This window comes from Bufo bufo, chromosome 2 (genome assembly GCF_905171765.1).
Source record: "Bufo bufo chromosome 2, aBufBuf1.1, whole genome shotgun sequence".
Classification (NCBI taxonomy): domain Eukaryota; kingdom Metazoa; phylum Chordata; class Amphibia; order Anura; family Bufonidae; genus Bufo; species Bufo bufo.
The window spans coordinates 436,700,142-436,727,391 of NC_053390.1; the positions used below are offsets into that span (position 1 = coordinate 436,700,142).

Genomic DNA, 27,250 nt, shown 5'->3' on the forward strand with positions numbered 1-27,250 from the left:
CTTTAGTCCAGGTCTGGGAGGAGATCCCTCGGGAGACCGTCCGCCACCTCATCAGGAGCATGCGCAGGCGTTGTAGGGAGGTCATACAGGCACGTGGAGGCCACACACACTACTGAGCCTCATTTTGACTTGTTTTAAGGACATTACATCAAAGTTGGATCAGCCTGTAGTGTGTTTTTCCACTTTAATTTTGAGGGTGACTCCAAATCCAGACCTCCATGGGTTAAAAAATGTGATTTCCATATTTTTGTTTTGTGTGATTTTGTTGTCAGCACTTTCAACTATGTAAAGAACAAAGTATTTCGGAAGAATATTAAATTAATTCAGATCTAGGATGTGTTATTTTTGTGTTCCCTTTATTTTTTTGAGCAGTGTATAACAATCCTATCCTTGTCCGTAATGTGGACAATAGGACATGTTCTATTTTTTGGCGGAACGGAAATATGGAAACGGAATGCACACGAAGTAACATCCGTTTTTTTTGCGGACCCATTGAAATGAATGGTTCCGTATACAGTCCGCAAAAAAACCTGAACGGACACAGAAAGAAAATACGTTTGTGTGCATCAGGCCTTAGGCTACTTTCACACTAGCGTTCGGAGCGGATCCGTCTGATGTTTCATCAGACGGATCCGCTCCAATAATGCAGACGTTTGCATCCGTTCAGAACGGATACGTCTGCATTATTACTTAGAAAAATTTCTAAGTCAGAAAGTAGCCTGAGCGAATCCGTTCAGACTTTACATTGAAAGTCAATGGGGAACGGATCCGCTTGAAGATTGAGCCATATGGTGTCATCTTCAAGCGGATCCATCCCCATTGACTTCCATTATAAGTCTGGACGGATCCGCTCGCCTCCGCACGGCCAGGCGGACACCCGAACGCTGCAAGCAGCGTTCAGGTGTCCGCTCACTGAGCGGAGCGGAGGCTGAACGCTGGCAGGCGGATGCATTCTCAGTGGATCCGCCTCCACTGAGAATGCATTGGGGCCAGACGGATGCGTTCGGGGCCGCTCGTGAGCCCCTTCAAACGGAGCTCACGAGCGGACACCCGAACGCTCGTGTGAAAGTAGCCTGAAAAGCAGAGAGATTCAAATTTAGAAAACAGTGAATTTTTTCATATACTTTTGTTTTGTTTTTATAAATAAAAGGTAAAACATATTGACTCAAATTTACCATTAACATGAAGTACAATGTGTCACGAGAAAACAATCTCTGAATGGCTTGGATAAGTAAAAGCGTTCCAAAGTTATTACCACGTCAGATTTGCAAAATTAGGCCTGGTCAGGAAGGGAGTAAATGGCCCGGTCTGGAAGTGGTTAAGTCAATGTTTTTGCTTCGTCACATCCCAAGACCCTTAACTTTCTATTTTTCTTTTGACAGAGTTGTGTTAAGGCTTGATCTCTGCAGGTTCACTTTTTATTTTTATTGTTACCATTTTCGGTACATAAAACATTTTGATTGCTTTTTATTTATTTTTTTACTTTTTTTGTTGGATAAGCAAAAACAAGCAATTCAGTTTTTTTTAAATATATATATATATATATATATATATATATATATACTGTGCTCACTACAGTATAATTAGCATGTAAGCAAAAAACAGTTCTGAAATAGTGTTATTTTTAGGACATTCGCTGTGCAGGATACATTATGTGATCATTGTATAGTTCGAAACTATACAGCTGCGCCAATACCAAATGTGGTGGGGATTTTATTTTTTCCATTTTTTCCCCCAATTTTAAAAAACTTTTTCAGAGTAGAAAGTAGATTTTTTTGTTGTTGTTGCCATTTCTCTGACTCTAGCCATTAGAGCAGTTGGGCTAAACCTATACTGCTGTAAAAAGGCTTATATGCAGGTTCAAAGCCCAATAGTGACCACAGTAAAATACTTCTGGGCAGTCACTAATGGGTTAAGATTTGAGATCACCGACTTGTAGCATCGTAAGGTGGACTTCTTTTATAAGACATATACATAAGACATGTGGAGTAATAATGTCGGAAACATAAAATGTATGACATCAATGCACGGATACATAAACTAGTTGTGTAGACCATTTATATAAAGAACATCACCATTTACTGCCATCTTCAGGAAGACCTTCACCAGTGGTTAAGATATGGGAAATGTTGGTGCTTCTGAAATACACTTTCATATATCACTTGTATATATCATATCGTTTCTGGCAGCAGTTGAAAATACCATTATATTTAGCAATGGCCAGAAATTCCATATATTGTCTCTATTGATATTTTGGTGCTAATGTCACGGAATAGTCCAATAATAGTCCAATATAGAAATCTACAGATCACCATTATCTGCATAAAAAACTAGGCGTAGTTATAGCTATGGAGTCTGAGGGTGAGTATCCGAGCTTGTTGAAGGTTATAGGGTTGAAAAATCCATATACATTCCTTGGTCCACAATGATTATTTAGGAACCAAACAACCTGAAAGGAAGAAAATAAGAATTAAAAAAACGGATGTGTAATATATGTACCGATATATATATATATATATATATATACACACACACACACACACACACACACATATACACACATACACACACACTACAGATGAGCGAATCGATTCTTACGGGTAGGGTGTCTGGAGACTGACAGGGCCGGGTAGGGTGTCTAGCCCGGTCAATTATACAGCAGGTGGGCGCTTCTTACCTGTGTGGACAGCCCCCCACAGGAGAAGTCTGACTAATGAGACCAATTGATTCATTAGAATTAGGTCTGCACAATATATCGCCAAAGCAATCGCAATAAATCGCCATATCGCAATCGCCAATTGGCCGACCTAAAAATGCTGCAATTGTATTACCATATTTTTCGCTTTATAAGACAAACTTTTTCCCCCAAAAAGCGATGGTTGACTTTATACGTGGCTGACACGGATGTATCGCCGGCCGCTATGCTGCACAGCGCGGCCGGCGATACACGAGTTAGGCCTCTTTCACACGGGCGTTGCGGGAACACCCGCGATTTTTCCACGCGAGTGCAAAACATTGTAATGCGTTTTGCACTCGCGTGAGAAAAATCAAGCATGTTTGGTACCCAAACCCGAACTTCTTCACAGAAGTTCGGGCTTGGGATCGGTGTTCTGTAGATTGTATTATTTTCCCTTATAACATGGTTATAAGGGAAAATAATAGCATTCTGAATACAGAATGCATAGTAGGTGATCAATTGAGGGTTAAAAAAATAAAATAAAACTTAACTCACCTTCTCCTCTTGTTCGCGTAGCTCCCGGTCTCTTCTTTACTTCTCAAAAGATGAACTATCGGCTAAAGGACCTTTGGTGACGTCAGATCACATGCTCCAATCACATGGTCCATCACCACGGTGATGTACCATGTGATTGGAGCATGTGATCTGACGTCACCAGAGGTCCTAACCGATAGTTCATCTTTTGAGAAGTAAAGAAGAGACCGGGAGCTAGGCGAACAAGAGGAGAAGGTGAGTTAATTTTTTTATATTTTTTTAACCCTCAATTGATCACCTACTAAGCATTCTGTATTCAGAATGCTATTATTTTCCCTTATAACCATGTTATAAGGGAAAATAATACAGTTTATAGACTGTCACCTAGCAACCATGCGTGAAAATCGCACCGCATCCGCACTTGCTTGCGATTTTCACGCAACCCCATTCACTTCTATGGGGCCTGCGTTGAGTGAAAAACGCAGAATATAGAGCATGCTGCGATTTTCACGCAACGCTTAAGTGATGAACAGCCCCATAGAAATGAATGGGTCGGTATTCAGTGCAGGTGCAATGCGTTTACCTCACGCATCGCATCCGCGCGGAATACTCGCCCGTGTGAAAGGGGCCTTACAGTGCGGGGAGGGAGGAGGGTCTGGAGGCAAGTCGTTATTTTAATGAACAAATGTTCTTCTATTTATTCTATTTTATTGATCTGTTCTTTGCAGTGCTATTAAGAAAATGGCAAGTTTTGTATTTTTGCAGTAATGCAAATATTTTATTTTATTTAGTAAAAGATGTTTTATTTTGAAAAACATTGTGCATTTCAGTTCTGGAGTTAAGCATAACTACATTTCAGCATTATCAGTAATTTGTGTGTGCTTTTGCCTTGAAAATCCAAGCAAATAGACCTTTAGCACAATTCCCTTAAAATATCGTATCTCATATCGTTATTGCAATTTTTAGGGCCCTAATCGCAATTCCACAAAATTCCCATATCGTGCAGCCCTAATTAGAATCAATTTGCTCATCTCTAATTTACACATAGTGCATCGCTGTTCCCAGAAGCCATTGGGCTTGTAACCTGGCTACAAAGCTAAGACTTATAAGTATACAGGTATAATTGACAGTAAATGACAGGCTGGCTGGCTTTTGTGATTGCCATTAATGACAGGAATCAACTGATTGGATCAGGTAAAGTGGTGAATATATTTTACTCACTTATATAGCACTGACATATTCCGCAGCACTTTACAGACATTATCATCGCTTGCTGTCTCCAATGGAAAAATAAAAAGTCTGTTTTCACATTAAAGGGGTTATCCAATCTTTATAATGACCTTCAGAATGCCCGGGACCATCCTCTAGAACAGGGGTACTCAATTCAGACCGAGGTTGCCAGCTGTCCGGACCCCTGCAGTGGCGTGCTAAGTGGGGGGCGGTCCGCCCCGGGTGCCGCTCTCAGGGGGTGCCAGAACCCAGAAGCAATGAGTGCTTCCATCAATACAGATGTGCTGGAGCGCTGGGAGCTGCAGTCCTGTCACTCACCGCTCAGCTCCTAGTGCTCCTCCCCTCCTTCAGGACGGCGGCGCTCTGAATGGTTTAGCAGGAAGACTTCTCCCCGCTCCACCATTCAGCCTGCAGGCACAGATTGCGCTGCTGGCCTGTGTGGGCTGAGCCTGTAGCGCAGAAATCTGCATAAGCTCCGCCCACCCAGTGCTGCAGAGTGATCTGTGTCTGCAGGGGAGAGAGGACTGTGAGCTTCAGGAATGGGACAAGGTGAGTAGCTACTGTGTTTTTTTTAACACAGAGGGGGCACAATGGGCATTACAAATGTGAAGGGGGAACAATGGGCATTTCTACTCTGGAGGGGGAACAATGTGCATTGCTAATGTGAAGGGGGCACAATTGGCATTTCGACTCTGGAGGGGGCACAATGGAAATTTCTACTCTGGAGGGGGCACAATAGAAATGTCTACTATTAAGGGGCATTTTTACTGTGAAGGGGGGCACAATAGGGATTATTACTATGGAGGGGGCACAAAGAGGGCATAACTACTGTGAGGGAGCACTTCTGGTATTCATACTCTGTGGGGAGGAACTAAGGAGGCATTGCAATGTGTCAGGGGCACAAAGAAGCCTAATAATGTGTGGGGGCACCAAGGGATCACTCTGCTGTGAGTGTGCACTTAGGGGTATCATACTCTGTGGAGCACTAAAGGGATATCATACTGTCTGAGGGACATTAAAGGGGCATCATTATTGTAAGGGGGCACTGAAAGGACATTCTTACTGTTTGGTCGTCAGAAAGGAGATTAGGTGGGCTTGGAGGTGTGGATTATTGTAAAAAATAATGCAGCGCTACACGCCAATAGTGTTGTCCCTCCTTATATATTTTTTGTTTTGCAGCTCGGACCTTCATCCTACAGCAGACTCAGGTATGTAGAAGTTTACAAAAAGTACTTGAGTACCCATGCTCTAGAGCATACTTGCCTGCTCCCCGGCACCCGCATTCCCACCGCTGCATCTCCTCGTTGTGCTGATCAAAACATCCAGGACGGAGGTAGCAGCCAATAGCAGGCCGCAACGGTGACGAACCTCCCTAGCATCGCGGGTGATGCAGCCGTGGCTGTGCTGTGTCGTGTCGGGGAACAGGTAAGTATGCTCTAGAGGAGGGGCCCTGAGCATTCTGGGGGTCATTATAGGTTTTGGATAACCCCTTTAAATTACGCTTTGAAATTGTGTCCCCCTATCTGTTATGGTCGTTTTTATATAGGGTGTAATGAAAAGATGACATTACTGTATGTCACTGGCCACAAAATGGTAAATATCTGGAGGAAAGTCAATAAATCTCTGTGGGGAGAGTTATCAAAACTGGTGTAAGGGAAAACTGGCTTAGTTGCCTATAGCAACCAATTAGAGTCAACCTTTCATTTTTCAGGGCCCCTCTGGAAAATGGAAGCTGGAATCTGGTTGCTATGGGCAACTAAGCCAGTTTTTCTTTACACTAGGTTTGATAGATCCCTCTGTAGGTGTGTGTTGGACCATGTGGTCCGAGTTGTGAGGGGTTCATCTCTTGGCCAGTATATAGTGTGACATATGACATCCAAGCCTGGTTTCCCCTGCCTTCAAAAAATAGCAAATTGAATTTTGTTTGAAGCATAGCGCTCACCAACCAGTTAAAATCTCCACTTTATTGACGCATCCGGCCGTACAAGATGTGGCTAAATCTAGGCCGACGACCATTTGCACTATGGCCTAGATTTATCCACATCTTGTACGGCCGGATGCGTCAATAAAGTGGAGATGCTAACAGGTTGGCGAGTGCTATGCTTCAGATTTTATGGATGAACTGGTTATATATATTCTATGCATAGGGCACTACCATTCCTATATGGATGCAGGGGTGTGAGTGTATCGCAGAAGTGTCAGCTCCTATTGCTATTTAATATTCTAGGTTCTCCTTACCCCAAATTAATTACTGGTTATGACTAAAGAAAATGCTAGGAGTTTCTGAATACTGAACCAAAGGATGAAGGTATAAAACATGATTGAAACCATAAATCAGGGTTCACATTTTCTGAGGTCAGTAAAGACTAAGGGCTCATGCACATGGCCGTTCCCGTATTGCAGTCCATATCACGGACACAATCCGGTAGGTCCGGTGTGGATGGAGGCGTGCTAGGGAGCTACATGTTCTATTTTTTGCGGTGCAGATGGATCACGGACCCATTCAAGTTGAATGGGTCTGGATCTGTCTGGGGAATCCGCACGGATGTTGCCCGTGCCGTGTGCACGAGCCCTAAAGGAGAGATTTATCATAACCGTCTCTTTGTGCACTGGTCTTGATATCCCCTGCGCTTCCAGAGGATGCATGTAATTTATGACAAGGCACATAAATCCGGCACATCTGCCAGCAGTCCATGTGCTTGAACAGAAATCTATATTTATTAGTAAAAGGGCAACAAGTTGTTTTTTTTATTTTATTTTGCACTTTGTGTGCCTCATAACATTATTCAAGTTCTTCTGGGGGTGGGGGACATTATAACAATCTTTTTTTTAATTGTGGATTTCTCCTGTAACTAGGACTGACTAGCTCCAGTTACAGGGGGAATACAGCCCCTGGATGGTTTAACAAGACGGCTGAGCCTCACTGCAGAGCTGATCTGGGTCTGCTAAGACCCAGTAAACATGTGCAATTACCCGGCAAGCAAAAATCATGTGATTGTTGGGATCAGAGCATGAAGTGGCACTGCCTAATCTGAATACACAGCACTTATTGGGTGCTATGTAGGGATGAGCAAACTTCCGTTTTTGAAGTTCGGGTTTACTCCGAATTGCGTTATGGATCCCGTTACCACGGGACATAATGCAATTTAATGAAAGAATTCATAACGTAATGCCTTTTTAGAGGCATTCTATTATGCATTCCGTCATAATAGAAGTCTATGGCCAGCGCAACGGATCTGTCCGGTTTCTGTTATGCAGGAGAGGACACAAGGCATTCCGTTATGAATTCAGTCATTGAATTGCGTTATGGTCTGTGGTAACGGAATCCATAACGCAATTCAGCGTACACCTGAACTTAAAAAACTGAAGTTCGCTCATCTCTGGTGCGGTGTATACAGAGGCAGAGAAGGTACAGCTCTGCCTTCTTTATGCTAAGCCCGGCTTTCACCGAGAAGGAGCTCCCAGCATCTGCACAATTAGAGTGTAGCTGCCATCTCCGTGAGGACATTCAGGAACATCCTTGCATAGATAAAAACGGACAGCCTGGACATATATAGTATATGGGTGGTCTGGTACAGAATAACAATCTATCCATACTTACACAATCATACAAAACATCATAAAAATGTTCCACATGGCGATAAAAATCCTGAAGTAGCGTAAGCTGAGCAGAAATTCTCGAATATTGTCACCTGAAAAAAAAAAATACACCAAACTGTTAGCGGAGGTGGAACTAAACACACACATTATGCAGTACCATCAGGTAGGATTCGGATTAGCTCCAAATTTATTCTGCAATAGGAAAATGGCCCCAAACATACTGCCAATGTCACTAAGAACCATCTTCAATGTAAAGAAGAATTAGGAGCCCGGAAAGTGATGATATGGCCCCCACAGATCTCTGATCGCAGCATCATCAAGACTATCTGGGATTACATGGAGAGGCAGAAAGATTTGAAGATCTATGGTTAGTTTTCCAAGATATCTGGAACAACCTCTCTGCCAGGTTCCTTCAAAGACTGTGGTATCTGGAAGAACCGATCCTCTTTTGAAGGCAGAGGGTGGTCACACCAAATATTGAAGTGATTTAGATTTCTCTTTTGTTCATTCACTTTGCAATTTTGTCAACTGATAAAAATAAAACTATTAACACTTCTATTCCTGAAAGCATTCTAACTTTACAGCACTTTTCCAGACCTGCCTAAAACTATAATCTTGCAGAGCTGATCCAGAGTAAGGCAAATAAAAATTCCTTCCTAGCTATAAATAAGAATAATGTACTGGATCAACTGGTCATCTCCAGGAATCCAGAACACACAAGTCATCGTTTCCTCAAAGAAATGCATGCTTATACTTATCACACCCTATGCTTGTGCAACAGGGATGCCCTACTTCAACCCCAGGGTGTTCTGGATCTTCAGGACCTGACACAATTAGCCATTTTGACATGTGTTAGTTTAACAGCTATTACTTTTTAATTTGTTCAGCTATCAACATAATTTTTGGGACATTTTTTTCATGACTTCAGGGACATCATGTTCAAGCACGTGTGACCTCTGAGGCCATGGAAAAGGCAGACGCTTACGTATTTTAGGCAGATACCACCTTGCTTCATGACTCAGGGCCTCATCAGCCTGAAACGCGTAAGTTCCTGATGTTTTGTGTCATTATGGGAACATTAATAAAGCTGTGATTTGAATGCAATATTATCCTTCTGTTCTTTTCATGCAAGGACTAAGTAGGCTCCAGCATTGCTTCAATTCTGACCCAAACACCAAATTGAGGGACCAGGAAGGATTCATTTAAGAATGCTGACTAGCAGCAAAAGGATCTCTAGGCGCACAATGTACAAAGCCTGCATTGGTAGCTGGTCTAGCCAGAGGAACAGAGGCCTGCAATAGCTGGGAGAGAAATAATTCCACACCTCTGGCATTTCAGTCACACGGACATGCTTACATACAAGTAGGAAGAAAGGCTGCATTGCTTCCACCTCTTAAATATCATACACACGGAAACGTCTGAAGAGCAACATGGATGTTGTCTTGACTGCACTTTACCCCAGGCCAAATGTGCATAATAGGATAAGCATGAAGCACAGGTTTATCAGAAACAATAAAGTGATTACCATTCCCTCATGAGAAGACGGGATATGTTCCCAATAGGATTATGCTAAGCATGCTTACATCTTATCTGTGAGCATCCACTTAATGCTTCAAATGAAAACTGCTTTTCAGCTCTTTAGCCAGATCCAGAAAACATAATGAAAATAAAAAAGGTAGCCACAACCAGGGTTGCCAACCGTCCAGAAATTTCTGGACAGTCGTAAAAATAGGCGGCTTTTTTTCCCCTGTGTCCGTAATAATAAAAAAAAGTACACCCTGGTAATAGTCATAATTTCCATCGATGACATAGAAAGATAGAAAATACGACGTTCAAGTTTTCCTGCGTCGTATGTAAGGGACGCAAGACGTGTCCACTAGTTGTTTCAGGACCTGAAAGAGTCCAGCGCATTCACAAGCTTTACCTGCAATCCCTGTCTCCAGCCAAGTTCCTTCCAACATCTTAAATATGTACTATGGTTAAGATATGGGACGGTTGGTAGTTCTGAGAGGACTGTACTTGGATATATTTGTTTACTTATATATTAATTTATTTATTTATTTTATTATTTTTTTCTCTCATCTTCTCCTCTCCTTATTTCCTTTTGAGGGGGGTTGGGGGGGGAGGCGGGGGTGGACGCATCGCAGGGTGGGGTTAAGGGGAAAAATGTTAATTTTTTTTTAGAATAAGCTTGAATTGTATTTTGTGTATTTGCTTTTTATAATAATAAAGATGTTACATTTAAAAAATTAAAAAATATGTACTATGAAATCTTGCGTCAATCAACAGGCCTGCTAATGTAATTCTAGATGTACAGTGCATGGTTAGTTGGGATTAAGGCTACATTCACACAGCTGTGTGATGGCCGTCTTTTAATATCAATGGAGGTCAATGGGGCTATTCACATGACCACATGACCATTTTTTTAACAGCCAGTGAGGGCCAGACAGACCCCACTGAAATCAATAGGGCTGTTTTTAACAGGCGTTTAGACAGGGGTGCACACGTCTAACAACTATGTTAATCACAGGTACACTAGGTCTTTCAGGAGTTAAATGAGTAATAATTGTAAAATTAATACTTACCTCATCCACTTGCACGCACACTCGCTCTTCACTGGATGCAGCAGGACCTGACATTCCCAGCATGATGACATCACCACGCTGGGAGCACAGCTCCTGCTAACTCTAGTGAAGAGCGAGTGTTCCTGTGCATGCAAGTGGATGAGGTGAGCATTATTATTATTATTATATTTTTTTTTTTTAGCACAAGCAGAATGGGGTTAAAGTATTGGGGGCATTAATAATAATAGGGGTGTAAATCATACAGGTGGCGCTAGTGGGGGACTTGATGTTCAAGGGGCACTACAGGGGACATTATGTATACAGAGGGCACTGCAGGGGTTGGGATAAAAAAAAAAAAAAGCCATCCATGTTTTAACAGATGCAAAACGGTCATTACAAAGACTGACAGAAAATGGTTGAAAAACGGCCATGAAAGTGTCTGTTTTTCTGGGCATTTTTTCCACTGCTGTGTGAAAGTAGCCTAACAGTAAGTACTGACAGCAATCTGTCCGTACAGGACAGGGATCTGGCCAAATTCCATTACAGTCAATAGGCTCTGACGGGGAAAGGTAGTATCCGGCTATGCAGGATACCATGAACTAGCCCTACGGGTCCATATAATTACTCGGCTTTCTCGGGATTCTGAATGACAAATCTGTCTGGCTGTGCTGCAGTTTAGAGGATTTGTCATGAGATTCTTACCTGGCTTTTCCAGGCACATACTGTAGCTAGCAAATCTAGCTGGGTATTCTATAATACTGGGGATCTACCAATTCATAAGTAGGCTGATCTGGCATTCTGCAGTCTGGAAAAGCCGAGTAGCAATCTCAGTGAGGCGAAGATGTGGTGGGCATATTAGTTATATAAAATACACACAAATCTCAACCCAATATATTGTGTGAATCTATTATAAAAAGGTACCCGTCTGTTGTCACCAAGGCAGTTTTACAGTGTTTTCACCCAGCTTTTCCAGGACCCTGAACGGCAAGTTGGTCTGGTTATATGAAGGAATTCATCACTACATAACTGGGTAAATTTGGAATTCAGGATCTGGGAAATCTGGGTAACAACCTCAGCAGAGATGTAATAGAGGCCACACTTGGTACAAACATTCTGTATACACTATGGGGGCCATTTACTATCAGATATACACCACCTTTCTGGCTTATATCTGTTGCAGAAGAAGCAATCTGCAACTTTTCCCCACTCATGCCAGGTCTAAAAAAGGGGCTGTGGTTTGGGCCGGTTTTAGGTGCAGAAAATGTTCTAATTCTACGTCAACAAGGAAGCAGTTTCTCAACAGCTGGAGTGCAGGAGGTTGCAGACCCCCTGCCTTAGTGTATTGTCGACCAAACATGCTGATGACCTAATGTGCATGGGAAGCGCCGGACTCTCCCAGACAGATGATGTCCAGGAGAGAAGGATCGGGTGAAGTAGATATTTTCACTCAATCATTTTATTCTTCCAGGTGATAAGCCCCACCAGAAGTGTCTGGCAGCAGCTTTCTCCTATCTCTCTATTGACAACACATTTTCCCAAATCGTATGTGTATGTGCATGGGTGTGTCAGCTGAAAGCTATTGCATGTGTACGGCCAGCTTTACTACTGGGAGTTCCACATATTGTATTTTATTAGTGAACATTATATATCGTAAGGGATCGCTCTCTCTCAGGGGGTCACAATCACACACTTCTCCCCTGACAACGGGGTTCAAGTCCAAAAGGCGCTTTATTTTGGCACTTCAGCACCATCACACACAAACATAAAAAAAATAAACACCTGCCCGTCTGGGCTCTACCTAATACACGTGTTGTCTCTACCTCACCTATAGAGCGCCGTTCACACACGGGATTAGATCCGGCTTCCTCAGCCATATACGGTCCAGCAGACTCCAGGCCGTGACCACACCAGCACCCTTGGGGAAGCGGGGGAGATGGTCCATAGTCCTCCCGACTCTGACCGCACGACCCTCTTTCCGTAGGCGTCACTGGGCCCCCCAAACTTCAGTCTTTACAAAGCCTCATGGCCCCTCAGCCCTCCTGCCTGAGACCACCCAGAGCCTCTCAGGCTTCCTCAGCCTTTCTCCCCCCGAGTCATACACAGAGGGTTGTTTTATCCCTCCTTAATTACAGCAGCAGGCCTCACCTGCGATCACCTCTGGCAAAAGACAATACATGTAGTGGAAGGGTGTAGACTGGCAGATCCCATTATCAAACCTATCCCCCAGTCCACATGAAATCCAGCCCACAACATCATCTAGACAAAACGGCCTCCGCAAACTACACTTTGCTGAAACCACTGCAGCTTTCTGAATTTCAGTTCTCTCACCCAGCTGAGGTATCTGGGTGGGATATACACGCCTCCCAGCACTTATACTGTACACATCACAATATATATATTTGGACAGAGACAACATTTTTCTAAATTTTTGTTCTGTACATTACCACAATGGATTTTGTACAAAATGATTGCATAAAAATGTGAGGAACTAAAGCATTTTTTAAACTCAATCCCTTCATTTCAGGGGCTCAAAAGTATTTGGACAGATTAAATAATTGTAAATAAAATGTTACTTTCTAATACTTGGCTGAAAACCCTTTGTTGGCAATGACTGCCTGAAGTCTTGAACTCATGGACATCACCAGACGCTGCGTTTCTTCCTCCTTAATGCTCTGCCAGGCCTTTACTGCAGCGGTTTTCAGTTGCTGTTTGTTTGTGGGGCTTTCTGTCTGAAGTTCAGTCTTTAACAAGTGAAATGCTCTATTGGGTTCAGATCAGGTGACGGACACTACTGTCACACTTGCGGCAGAGGATTCCGTTATGCAAACTGAGGGCTTTTGTCAGACGGATCAGGATCCTGATCCATATGACAAATGCATTGAAATAAGATAAGATGCCTTTATTGTCACTGTACAATACAATGTAATACAATGTACAATACAATGAAATGTTGTTTGGAGCAATCCTAGATGCCATGGACAGAGGAACAAGAACTGACATTTAAATTAAATAAATGACGGATCCTTCTCTCCGGTGTCATCTGGAAAAACGGATCCGGCATTTATTTTTTTCACATTTTTTGCGGTCCGAGCATGCGCATCCGTTTTGCCGGAACACTCGGCATTAATGCATGTTAAAGGGAAAAAATGCAGGTTCCGGTATTCCGGCAAGTGTTCCTGGAATTTTGCACAGAGATAATACCGTAGCATGCTGCAGTATTATCTCCGTCCTGATAAGTCAAAAAGACTGAACTGAAGACATCCTAATGCATCCTGAACGGATTGCTCTCCATTCAGAATACATTAGGATAAAACTGATCAGTTCTTTTCCGATATAGAGCCCCTAGGACGGAACTCAATGCCAGAAAAGAAGAACGCTAGTGTGAAAGTACCCTGACTAGGTCATTCAAGAATATTCCACTCCTTTGCTTTAATAAGCTCCTGGGTTGCTTTGGCTTTATGTTTTGGGTCATTGTCCATCTGTATTATGAAACACCGACCAATAAGTTTGGCTGCATTTGGCTGGATTTGAGCACACAGTATGTCTCTGAAACCCCCAGAATTTATCCAGCAGCTTCTGTCCTGTGTCACATCATCAATAAACACTAGGGACCAGTGCCAGTGGCAGCCATGCATGCCCAAGCCATCACACTGCCTCCGCCATGTTTTACAGATGATGTGGTATACTTTGGATCATGAGCTGTACCATGCCTTTGCCATACTTTTTTCTTTCCATCATTCTGGTAGCGGTTGATCTTGGTTTTATCTGTCCAAAGAATGTTCTTCCAGAAGTGTGCTGGTTTTTTAAGTCTAGCTTTCTTATTATTGAGGCTTGTGAGTGGCTTACACTGTGCAGTGAACCCTCTGTATTTACTTTCATGCAGTCTTCTTTTTATGGTAGATTTGGATATTGATAGGCCTATATGCTGGAGAGTGTTGTTCACTTGGTTGGCTGTTGTGAAGGGGTTTCTCTTCACCATGGTAATTATTCTGCGATCTTCCGTGGGCATCCAGGTCTTTTTGCATTGTTGAGGTCACCAGTGCTTTCTTTCTTTCTCAGGATGTACCAAACTGTAGATTTTGCCACTCCTAATAGTGTAGCAATTTCTCGGATGGGTTTTTTCTGTTTTCGCAGATGAAGGATGGCTTGTTTCACCTGCATGGAAAGCTCCTTTGACCGCATGTTTACTCCTCAGCAAAATCTTCAAAATGCAAGCACCACACCGCAAATCAACTCCAGGCCTTTTATGTGCTTAATCGAGAATGAAATAATGAAGGAATTGGCCACACCTGCCCATAAAACAGCCTTTGAGGCAGTTGTCCAATTACTTTTGGTCCCTTTAAAAACAGGGTGCCGCATGTAAAGGAGTTGAAACTCCTAAACCCTTCATCTAATTTATATGTGGATACCCTCAAATGAAAGCTAAAAGTGACTTTTCATGTCATGTCCATTATATAACTATAACTTCAATGTGTTTTAGTAAACAAGTAAAAATAAAATAAAAAATTGTGTAATTTTTTGTTCCCCTTGTGTTTGGATGTCACATATCTGCACTTTTCTGTGTGGCCTTTACAATGGTGTTAGATTTCCATGTGTGGCACAATAACATGATCTATCAGACATACCTGCTGACTTCTGAACTACATACTTATGTACAGCTCCCTGGATTTGGTTTTTAGGTTTTCATCTGATAGTATTATTTTCGAATAAAGTGGTACACTTCATTATCTTGCGGTATGTGCACTGTTTATGGGTAGGCTGTGTCTTTAGTTATTTAAACAGGCCAGGCCTAGCCACCTCTATAGAAGGCCGCACACCTTCGATGCTTGGCTGAGCATGCACATATTCTCAATGGGCTTATTTTCCTTGAGAACAAAGCATCTTGCAAGTTAAAAATCCAACATGCCCAACCCTTTGTATCCCAGACATCAAAGGAAAGTCGGGACCCCTTACACCAGACATATTAGATTTCGGCAGGTTCGGCTGACATATGGCCACCTTTAGACTTTAATGAGGAAACTATTATTCCCCTGTTTGATTCTGGTTTTTAGAAAATCTTCTAGTCATCAAAATTTCATTAAAGATTGTAAATTACCATATAGTTTATCAAAGATGCAACAGTTAAAGGGAACCTGTCACCGGGATTTTGTGTATAGAGCTGAGGACATAGGTTGCTAGATGGCCGCTAGCACATCCGCAATATCCAGTCCCCATAGCTCTGTGTGCTTTTATTGTGTAAAAAAAACGATTTGATACATATGCAAATTAACCTGAGATGAGTCCTGTCCCTGACTCATCTCACGTACAGGACTCATCTCAGGTTAATTTGTATATGTATCAAATAGTTGTTTTTTTACACAATAAAAGCACACAGAGCTATGGGGACTGGGTATTGCGAATGTGCTAGCCGCCATCTAGCAACCCATGTCCTCAGCTCTATACACAAAATCCAGGTGACAGGTTCCCTTTAAAGTTGATTATTAGTACATTCATAATAGGCTATGTTAATGAATGCGTAACCTATTGTAAAAGAGTACACCGTCCAAAAATATAAATACGGTAAGTATTAGGGATCGACCGATTATCGGTGTAACAGATCTCCTAGCACCCCAACCGGGTACCTCCGTCGATAGAGGCTCCTAGTGCTTCCCGAGGACTCCAAGCACTCCACTTGACACCGTAAGCGCTGCAGACCCCACGAACCGCCGAAGCTTGGTTGAGGCCTCACCGTCCCATACCCACCCTGGACCTACGACAAGGCTCCAGTGGGTCAACCACTCCTAAGTCCAGAGAGCAGGAACAGCTCTTACAAGAGCTAGTAGTTATAGCCAGGGGAGTATAGCAAATCTTCAGCGTATAGCAATCCCTAGCGTCGATCAGTTACCCAAACATCAGCCTCAACATGATAAAGGGTAAAACAGGGACTCTTTATTGAGGGCTACCCGCCCGTATTTATGCAGGTCCCCATCTGGTGGACACTCCCCTAGGGGACCAGAAGGAAGACTGTGACACAGGACAGATACGTAGCACTCAGGATACACAGACACAACACATCCCCACAATGCATCCTGGTTTCCTCCTCTCTGCCCTGGAGACACCCGAGGAGTAATTCAATTATCTCTCAGGACAAAGGGAAATCGCCAATACACATGTGGGGACAACAGGACAGAAATCCCCATTTAAACATACAATGTCACAACCCTTACGGTAAACACAGACATTTAACATATCCCCAGATAGCTCAAGTCTGAGTGCATATTATTAGGTGAATGGCACTCAGACTACACAAATAAAATTCGCTATCTGGGTACCCTCACATAACATAACTGTATTCTCCTTCAAAGTTAGTATGGGCCATAATCCTGGGGCAAGAGGCTGGTAGCCAGGCCCCTCCAAAACCCAGTGGCGAGGTTGGTTTCGCCACAAATCGGTTTTACCGATATTATCGGCCGATATTCAGGATTTTGACCGTTATCGGTATCTATTTTGCCGATATACCGATAACGTATGGGGAACACAGAACGCGCTGCTCTCAGCGCTCTCCATGTTCCCTCAGCAGCACAGGGGAGAAGGAAGCAGTGTCTCCCTCCCCCTGTGCTGCTGCTGCCGCCAATTAGAGGAGAGAGGACAAAAGAAGGGGAGGGGCTGTGGCCACCGCTCCACCAATGAAGATAAGTCTTTCATTAATTCATATACAGGAGGCGGGAGCTGGCTGCAGAATCACATAGCTGGCTCCCGACCTCTATGAGCGGTAGCTGCGGTCCGCAGTAGTTAACCCCTTAGGTGCCGCGGATCGCAGCTACCGCTCATAGAGGTCGGGAGCCGGCTATGCGATTCTGCAGCCAGCTCCCGCCTCCTGTATATGAATTAAATGAGAGATTTCTCTTCATTGGTGGCGCAGTGCGCCCCCCCCCAAGCCCCCCAGTACTAAATCATTGGTGGCGCAGTGCGTTCCCCCACCCCCATCCCAGTATTAAAAACGTTGGTGGCGCAGTGCGCCCCCCCCAGTATTAATCATTTGTGGCAGGATCCCCTCTCCCCTGCTCCTCCGATCGGAGCCCCAGCAGTGTAATCCTGGGGCTCCGATCGGTTACCATGGCAGCCAGGACGCTACTGAAGCCCTGGCTGCCATGTTCAGCTCCATGCTGCTGTGTGCACAAAGCACAGAGCAGCAGGGACAGTGTGAGATCCTATTCACAGTGATAGAGATCTATCAGGGTGAATAGGACAAGGGTTCTAGTCCCTAAGGGGACTAAAAGTTAGTAAAAAAATAAATAAATAAATTATTAAGTATAAATGAAAAAGAAAGATTTACAAAAAAAAATAATAATAATAATACACGTTAACAATAAACATTAATTTTCAGCAGATTTGTGTAGGGAATGAAAATTCCCAGAATATCGGTATAAATTATCGGCTATCGGCCTGAAAGTTCACAAATTATCGGTATCGGCCCTAAAAAATCAATATCGGTTGATCCCTAGTAAGTATTAGTCCCGGCCAAATGTGAAACTGGTATAATGAACGCTCCACCAGGAACCGAAGCAGTGTCATGTGGTTCGGTGAGGTGAGAAATGCTTCTGTTTTTATTTGGAAAATCCCCTTAAAACAAATGGAAGCTATTAGTCTTTAAAATCCAAGCAACATCTAGATATTATCACTGGGCAATTTCCAGCCTTGTACTGCGCGTGCGCTGAGCCCACTGCCCTGAGACTTCAGGGACAAGCTTGAGTACATCTACACTGCATTGCCCAGTTATTCAAAGTTGTGGGGTGCGAAGCCTTTGTGTGCAACGGCAACGCAAACAGAAATGAATGATTGCACTTTATTTCAATTAATAATTAGTACATCGGATATTTTGTGAGCTAGTACACACCTGCAGTGGCCTCCGAAGGGTCATCTCCAAATCCCTGGGATTCTTTTTTCTTTCTGTGAAAGAAATTGGTGCAAAAACATTAGGTGTTAACATCAAGGTAAATGTTACTATTTTGTCTCAGAGACCCTCAAAACATTGTGGTGTATGGATATTAGGCTAAGTAGATAACTCTGCTTTCACAAAAAGGTTCAACAAAGTGGGCACATTTTTTAAAGGAAAAAAATTTGGGGCACAACATTTTTGACAAAGAGCCGCTTCATGTTTTGAGACATAGTGACGCTGAAAAACCTTGAGTTTGGCCATCAAAATAACAGATGAGAGCCTGTAGACAAATACAGGGAGTGCAGAATTATTAGGCAAGTTGTATTTTTGACGATTAATTTTATTATTGAACAACAACCATGTTCTCAATGAACCCAAAAAACTCATTAATATCAAAGCTGAATATTTTTGGAAGTAGTTTTTAGTTTGTTTTTAGTTTTAGCTATTTTAGGGGGATATCTGTGTGTGCAGGTGACTATTACTGTGCATAATTATTAGGCAACTTAACAAAAAACAAATACATACCCATTTCAATTATTTATTTTTACCAGTGAAACCAATATAACATCTCAACATTCACAAATATACATTTCTGACATTCAAAAACAAAACAAAAACAAATCAGTGACCAATATAGCCACCTTTCTTTGCAAGGACACTCAAAAGCCTGCCATCCATGGATTCTGTCAGTGTTTTGATCTGCTCACCATCAACATTGCATGCAGCAGCAACCACAGCCTCCCAGACACTGTTCAGAGAGGTGTACTGTTTTCCCTCCTTGTAAATCTCACATTTGATGATGGACCACAGGTTCTCAATGGGGTTCAGATCAGGTGAACAAGGAGGCCATGTCATTAGATTTTCTTCTTTTATACCCTTTCTTGCCAGCCACGCTGTGGAGTACTTGGACGCGTGTGATGGAGCATTGTCCTGCATGAAAATCATGTTTTTCTTGAAGGATGCAGACTTCTTCCTGTACCACTGCTTGAAGAAGGTGTCTTCCAGAAACTGGCAGTAGGACTGGGAGTTGAGCTTGACTCCATCCTCAACCCGAAAAGGCCCCACAAGCTCATCTTTGATGATACCAGCCCAAACCAGTACTCCACCTCCACCTTGCTGGCGTCTGAGTCGGACTGGAGCTCTCTGCCCTTTACCAATCCAGCCACGGGCCCATCCATCTGGCCCATCAAGACTCACTCTCATTTCATCAGTCCATAAAACCTTAGAAAAATCTGTCTTGAGATATTTCTTGGCCCAGTCTTGACGTTTCAGCTTGTGTGTCTTGTTCAGTGGTGGTCGTCTTTCAGCCTTTCTTACCTTGGCCATGTCTCTGAGTATTGCACACCTTGTGCTTTTGGGCACTCCAGTGATGTTGCAGCTCTGAAATATGGCCAAACTGGTGGCAAGTGGCATCTTGGCAGCTGCACGCTTGACTTTTCTCAGTTCATGGGCAGTTATTTTGCGCCTTGATTTTTCCACACGCTTCTTGCGACCCTGTTGACTATTTTGAATGAAACGCTTGATTGTTCGATGATCACGCTTCAGAAGCTTTGCAATTTTAAGAGTGCTGCAGGGATGCAAGATATCTCACTATTTTTGACTTTTCTGAGCCTGTCAAGTCCTTCTTTGACCCATTTTGCCAAAGGAAAGGAAGTTGCCTAATAATTATGCACACCTAATATAGGGTGTTGATGTAATTAGACCACACCCCTTCTCATTACAGAGATGCACATCACCTAATATGCTTAATTGGTAGTAGGCTTTCGAGCCTATACAGCTTGGAGTAAGACAACATGCATAAAGAGGATGATGTGATCAAAATACTCATTTGCCTAATAATTCTGCACGCAGTGTACACCATATTAAGTACTGGCCCTTAAATGTAATGTTCATTTGTCCTTCAGCAGATCATGCCATGTGCTGGGGAAGATGGCACTTCTACAAACACAAATCACTAGAGAAAGCTCACCAGTTCTAAACTGTTGTAAGCAGTGGTCACCTAGATTGGTGAAACTGCTAGATCCCAGCAATCGGACCCCCATTGAGGTGATCCTGCACACTGACATTCCATTCAAAGTCTATGCGACTGACTTTGAATGAAGTGATTCCACCGATCCAGCAGTTATTCACCAGTCCAGCAACTGAATGAGAGAGGAAGGTGTAATTACACTGCACCACCACTACACTAAAGAGAAAGCAGCCCCTTCAAACAGCTGATTGTTGGGGCGCCAAGAGTCAGACATTCGTTGATCTGATATTGATGACCTATCAATCCTGAGGACAGGTCATCAATATCAAAAAATCTGAATGTAACCCCTTTCAGACGAACCAGTGTCCCGTCCTGAACTTCCAGCACTGCCAGGGTGGCATTGCATTATATTGATTTACGATGCTGTGTAACCCTTACAGTTCTGGAATGTATTGGATAAACACTGACATAATGCGGTCAGTGTTATCTTATACATTACAGACCTCTAAGGATGTATCTTATACGTCTGTGTTTCTGATGGCTGGCTCTCAAACTGTGCAGCTGCTAGAGATATTTACCTGGGCTTGTTTTAGAGCGATCACATATAGATGTGGACGCTCCCTAAAGGACAGATTGGTACACAGTCACTACCAAAGACCAACAGGAACCACCACATGGCTTAATCTCAAACCAACGGGTACTTTTAAGTGTGGCGGAAACTGTGTTTGCTGCCCATTTATTTTAAAATCAAAGGTGTTCACTAGTGTTAGCACTGGAATAACATACACTATACGGGACTTTGCCAACTGTCGCACCCAAGGGGTAGTCTACCTGTGTACCTGTAGTTGCCCTCTGAGTTACGTGGGAAAAACCAAACGTGAGCTTAGGAGACGAGTTGGGGAACACCTAGGTGACGTCAGGAACCGCAGAGACAAACCGATCGCACGTCATGTACTTGAGGTACATGATGGCGATGTGAGTACACTCAAATTCCAGGTCATTGAAGTCATACGGCAGTCACCAAGGGGTGGCGACTGGGATAATAGGATTCTCCGTAAGGAAGCCCAGTGGATATACCGTCTTAAAACAGTGTTTCCAATGGGACTAAATGAGCAGATTTCCTTTGGGTGTTTTATTTACTCTCCTTCACTTTATTCATGCAGTAGCCAGCACTATGGTTATCCTTTATAAATGTAAATCAGCCTTATATCGGACCGGAATTGGTCCAGTTATAGATTATATACAGTCGTGGCCAAAAGTTTTGAGAATTACATAAATATTGGAAATTGGAAAAGTTGCTGTTTAAGTTTTTATAATAGCAATTTGCATATACTCCAGAATGCTATGAAGATTGATCAGATGAATTGCATAGTCCTTCTTTGCCATGAAAATACACTTAATCCCCAAAAAAACTTTCCACTGCATTTCATTGCTGTCATTAAAGGACCTGCTGAGATCATTTCAGTAATCGTCTTGTTAACTCAGGTGAGAATGTTGACGAGCACAAGGCTGGAGATCATTATGTCAGGCTGATTGGGTTAAAATGGCAGACTTGACATGTTAAAAGGAGGGTGATGCTTGAAATCATTGTTCTTCCATTGTTAACCATGGTGACCTGCAAAGAAACGCGTGCAGCCATCATTGCATTGCATAAAAATGACTTCACAGGCAAGGTTATTGTGGCTACTAAGATTGCACCTCAATCAACAATTTATAGGATCATCAAGAACTTCAAGGAAAGAGGTTCAATTCTTGTTAAGAAGGCTTCAGGGCGTCCAAGAAAGTCCAGCAAGCGCCAGGATCGTCTCCTAAAGAGGATTCAGCTGCGGGATCGGAGTGCCACCAGTGCAGAGCTTGCTCAGGAATGGCAGCAGGCAGGTGTGAGCGCATCTGCACGCACAGTGAGGCGAAGACTTTTGGAAGATGGCCTGGTGTCAAGAAGGCCAGAAAAGAAGCCACTTCTCTCAAAAAAAACCATCAGGGACAGATTGATCTTCTGCAGAAAGTATGGTGAATGGACTGCTGAGGACTGGGGCAAAGTCATATTCTCCGATGAAGCCTCTTTCCGATTGTTTGGGGCATCTGGAAAAAGGCTTGTCCAGAGAGGAAAGGGTGAGCGCTACCAACAGTAAAGCATCCTGAGACCATTCATGTGTGGGGTTGCTTCTCATCCAAGGGAGTGGGCTCACTCACAATTTTGCCCAAAAACACAGCCATGAATAAAGAATGGTACCAAAACACCCTCCAACAGCAACTTCTTCCAACAATCCAACAACAGTTTGGTGAAGAACAATGCATTTTCCAGCACGATGGAGCACCGTGCCATAAGGCAAAAGTGATAACTAAGTGGCTCGGGGACCAAAACGTTGACATTATGGGTCCATGGTCTGATAACTCCCCAGATCTTAATCCCATTGAGAACTTGTGGTCAATCCTCAAGAGGCAGGTGGACAAACAAAACCCCACTAATTCTGACAAACTCCAAGAAGTGATTATGAAAGAATGGGTTGCTATCAGTCAGGAATTGGCCCAGAAGTTGATTGAGAGCATGCCCAGTCGAATTGCAGAGGTCCTGAAAAAGAAGGGCCAACACTGCAAATACTGACTCTTTGCATAAATGTCATGTAATTGTCGATAAAAGCCTTTGAAACGTATGAAGTGCGTGTAATTATATTTTACTACATCACAGAAACAACTGAAACAAAGATCTAAAAGCAGTTTAGCAGCAAACTTTGTGAAAACTAATATTTGTGTCATTCTCAAAACTTTTGGCCACGACATATATATATATATATATATATATATATATATATATATATATATATATAAGAAAATCCAGCGGGAGCACCACCAGGAAACGGGTGCAAAATCCACAAGGGCAGTGGCAATGCCCCAATAATACGGCTTGAGAGAAATAGGACTGCACTCCGGATAAAAGTGAAAAATAAGTGGAACTTTATTCACCCATAACTTTGGCAAATATATATCATTATGGGGGGCCTGTTCCTTTGACATAATTTTATGTTATTACAGTGTATATCTAGCCTCTCTATACACCCCCTTTTTATATACATATGGGATGATCGTTTTAAGATGCACAGTTCATTAACATGTGGCCCAAGAACCTATATATCTACTATTACTCCCCTCCCCCTTTTCAATCATAGTGACAGCATCTAGCTGCCGTCCTTATCTCCTCCCACCTCCCTGCATGCGGTTCACAGGCAGGATATGATGTTGTGAGTGAATGACGGCTCACTTCCTGTTTCGGAGGCACATGTGCGTTCCACCTGGCACCGCGTGCGTTCCAAACACCGGAAGTGGAGCTTTTTTCGATCCTAGGCACTAGTAGGGTTATCCAGGAGGCGGGGCTTAAATCTAGGCGCCAAAACCAGGTATTTGAATCACCTATCCAGCAATACCTATGCACCTTACTATACCAGGAGGTCTGCTATGCAATTATCAGAGCTTTGCCCACTATTATCAGTTGGGCATCTATCTATTGAAACCTGCAAGAACTTAAGAATATTCACAAAATGGGTAGCTTTATTAATACTTAACATTTAATTATTTAAAAGTTAAAATAATAGGCCCTTGATGTATAGAAAAAAATCTAGACTGAGTGCAATTGGGATATTGCATACAACTCTCCGTTGGCATGCCAATATAGAGAGAGAAAAAATGGACCAAAAAAGGAGGAAGGGACAGATATAATGATAGGTTGAGAAGAGAGGATGCGTAGTAAGAGGGACACACTGCTGAGTCACAGCCCTAGGTGTCCCTTATCCTAACTCCTCAACACACTATAAATCTATCACTAGCCCTAGTTAGCCCTACCTAGACCTGGACTGCCCAGCTTTGTCCGAAAGATAGAATGTGGTCCCTATTTCTAGAGAATAACATACCAGATCAGAAAAAGGAGGGCAGTATATAAAAGACTGACAAACAAAAATTATATATATGTATATGAGACAACCTATATAAATAGCGATGAATGAGCTTTATAGGTACAGTGCTCAGGGATCAATAGCGGGTCCCAAGTTGATAAAGAACGTCCCATATATATATATATATATATATATATGACACAACCTATATAATTTGCGATGGATAAACTCAATAGGTACAGTGCTCAGGGATCAAAAGTGGGTCCCAAGTTGATAAAGAACGTCCCGACGCGTTTCCTTGAAGGTTAGCAAATCTTCAGGGGACTACAACCTTTAAATGTATTGGTCACAGAATTTGACTGAATTGTAAGTGTCACAAGTTCAGTCCAATATTTCAATTTCTGCAAAAGGTAGCTCTCAAGTATCCAGAGCAATAGCCACACTAATGATACACAGAAATATTGTCATTTCACCAGAAAGGACTCAGAGAACCCCCCTATGACCACCTGTATTTTTAAATAATTAAATGTTAAGTATTAATAAAGCTACCCATTTTGTGAATATTCTTTTGGGTTTAGCCCACTTTAATAGTATCGGTCTGACCAAAACCCTTATCTTGGTTGTGTCAATTGACTGCAAGAACTTACCAACTATCCTGAGTCCCCTGATGAACCAGCCTTGATTACGTCTGGGATAACGCGTCGGGACATATTGCCAAAAAAGGGACGAACATCATCGATCCGTTTAGGCAGGGTATCAATAGGCGACAGTAAGGGTTTAGCCACCGAGAGGTGGGGTCGCCCCTTTCGGGGCGGGTGCTCCGCCTGTAGGCAGGGGTACATTGAGGGTTGTATTAGGGATATTGTTCCCTTCCCCTTATCCACCACCTCTCTTTCTACCGCTTGGCCAGGTCCACAGTCATCTAACTGTAAGTTGCCGCAAATTTTTCTATACATCGGACTTCATTATCTTGATACGTCCAAGTAAGGCCTTGTCTAATTATTTGACGTAGCCTAATATATATACTAAGAAGGGGTATTATTTTAACCAACAACAGTAAAAGTTATGTTTTATATGAAAAGTCATTTTTCTCTGTGATGTCTATATTGATACTTTTCATAACCCTATAAATTCCACTGTGATTGGTTTGTTTTAGAGCGGACAATGTAAGCTTTAAAAGACCAAGACTGCACCACCTGCCACAATACATTGGGAGTTACAGCCCTTGGAAACGGGTCCCAGTGAGAGCTGTATATACCTGCAGCTCTCATTTCTGACCCGATTTCTAAAGGCTGTTTTTCTGGATGTGGGGCAGCTAGCACTGCAATCTTAGATTGTGACCTGCTATACAGCCTGAGATATTCCACTTAAAAGCAGACCCCTTCCTCCTTTCAGCCGGCTGTGATCTCAGCCAGGAAGAGAAGCAGGAGGCAAGTGGGGGACATGCTGACAAGCTGCAGGGTTGGTACATGACCCCAGGAAAGGGTAACACGGACTTCTGTGCTTGTTATCAATCATATTTGCTATTTGATTGTCACATATGGAGGGGGGTCTTTTTTTCAGAAAAAGAGTGTGTAGGCAGTTTATTGATGCCATAACCCAGATATTTAACAGTGTCTGGATCACAGCGTTGAATAAATCATACCAAAGATACCACAAACACAAAAGCATCAATAAAAAAAAAAACCATCAACTTTTTACACTGTTCCTATCCTGTCCATACCTGATCTTCAGAGTAAAACATGTAGACCGCTGCTCTAGCAATACCTGTCACACGTTGTAGTAATAGTGATAATGATCTGTATTTTTGATCATTGAATGTCGCCATGAACGATTGTTATAAATTGCCGTAATTTTTTTTAAGCATTCAGTCACTTTTCAGACTGGTGTAAGACAAGAGCATATTATGGACCCAACCCTTGGACCTCCCGCAGCTCATCAGAACCAGAGGTATTGCGCTCTTACTCAGTTTTGATGAACTACAGGTGGTTCAAATGTTATGTCCATAATAAAGTAATAAAGTACCCATCTTAGGCCTCTTGCACACGAACGTTGAATGGGTCCGCTATCATGGAGCTGCGGAATGGAAGCACGGATCGGAACCCCACGGAAGAACTACAGAGTGTTTCCGTGGTGTTTCTTTCCGTGCCTCCGAAACAGTTCTATTTTTTGGTGGTGTGGACAGATCACGGACCCATTCAAGTTGAATGGGTCTCGATCCGTCCTGGCCGCAGGACGGACGTTGCCCGTGCATTGGGGACAGCAAATTGCAGTCCCCAATGCACGGAACGTATGCACAACGTTCGTGTGCAAGAGGCCTTAGTTAATGCATTCTAGGTTTAGGAATACTTTTTAATTAGGCACTCAACAACTGGAATCACTCTGAATACACAAATTCTTCATAGACCACATTGTACATATCCCTTAAAAAACGAAGTAAAATCCAATTAATACACCATATACTATAATGCTTGACCTAGCAAAGCTGATTCATAAAAATAAAAAATGGGAGATAAAAATATAAATATTTATAACCACTCTCAATATTAGTTTTGTATGTAGTGTGTGGACGACAGGCTTTCAGACGGTTGATATAATATCCAGTTGTCCGTCAGCCGCACAGTACATGCCAATACTGGAATACCCACCATGGTGGTAACGGAACCAACCAATAATAGTATTTTATTATCCTCTATATATGTTCATTCATAGATGTTACATTGGCTTTCTCTTTAGTCCGCTGTGATACTGATACTAAGTGGAAGCAGGGTCAGTAATCCTGTGGTTAAAACACCTATAGAGTGTCTGGAATTAAATAAATGTCCAGTCGGTGGTTTAACTGAATACACTGTATAGGTTCTTGTGCAACAG

At 42.8% G+C, this 27,250-nt stretch overlaps 1 protein-coding gene across 1 annotated transcript in view; it reads right to left on the bottom strand.

Annotated features, from left to right (window-relative positions):
• Nucleotides 1-1,557: 1,557 nt before the first annotated feature.
• The window catches only part of SMIM7 (small integral membrane protein 7), a 35,227-nt gene continuing 9,534 nt past the window's right edge, over nucleotides 1,558-27,250 (bottom strand). Inside the window, exons 3-5 of the mRNA XM_040417450.1 lie at nucleotides 18,482-18,534; nucleotides 8,043-8,133; nucleotides 1,558-2,449 (exon numbers count right to left, since the gene is read on the bottom strand). Coding sequence (XP_040273384.1) covers nucleotides 2,434-2,449; nucleotides 8,043-8,133; nucleotides 18,482-18,534 — 160 coding nt within the window. The 3' untranslated portion in view covers nucleotides 1,558-2,433. The remainder of the gene's footprint in view (nucleotides 2,450-8,042; nucleotides 8,134-18,481; nucleotides 18,535-27,250) is intronic.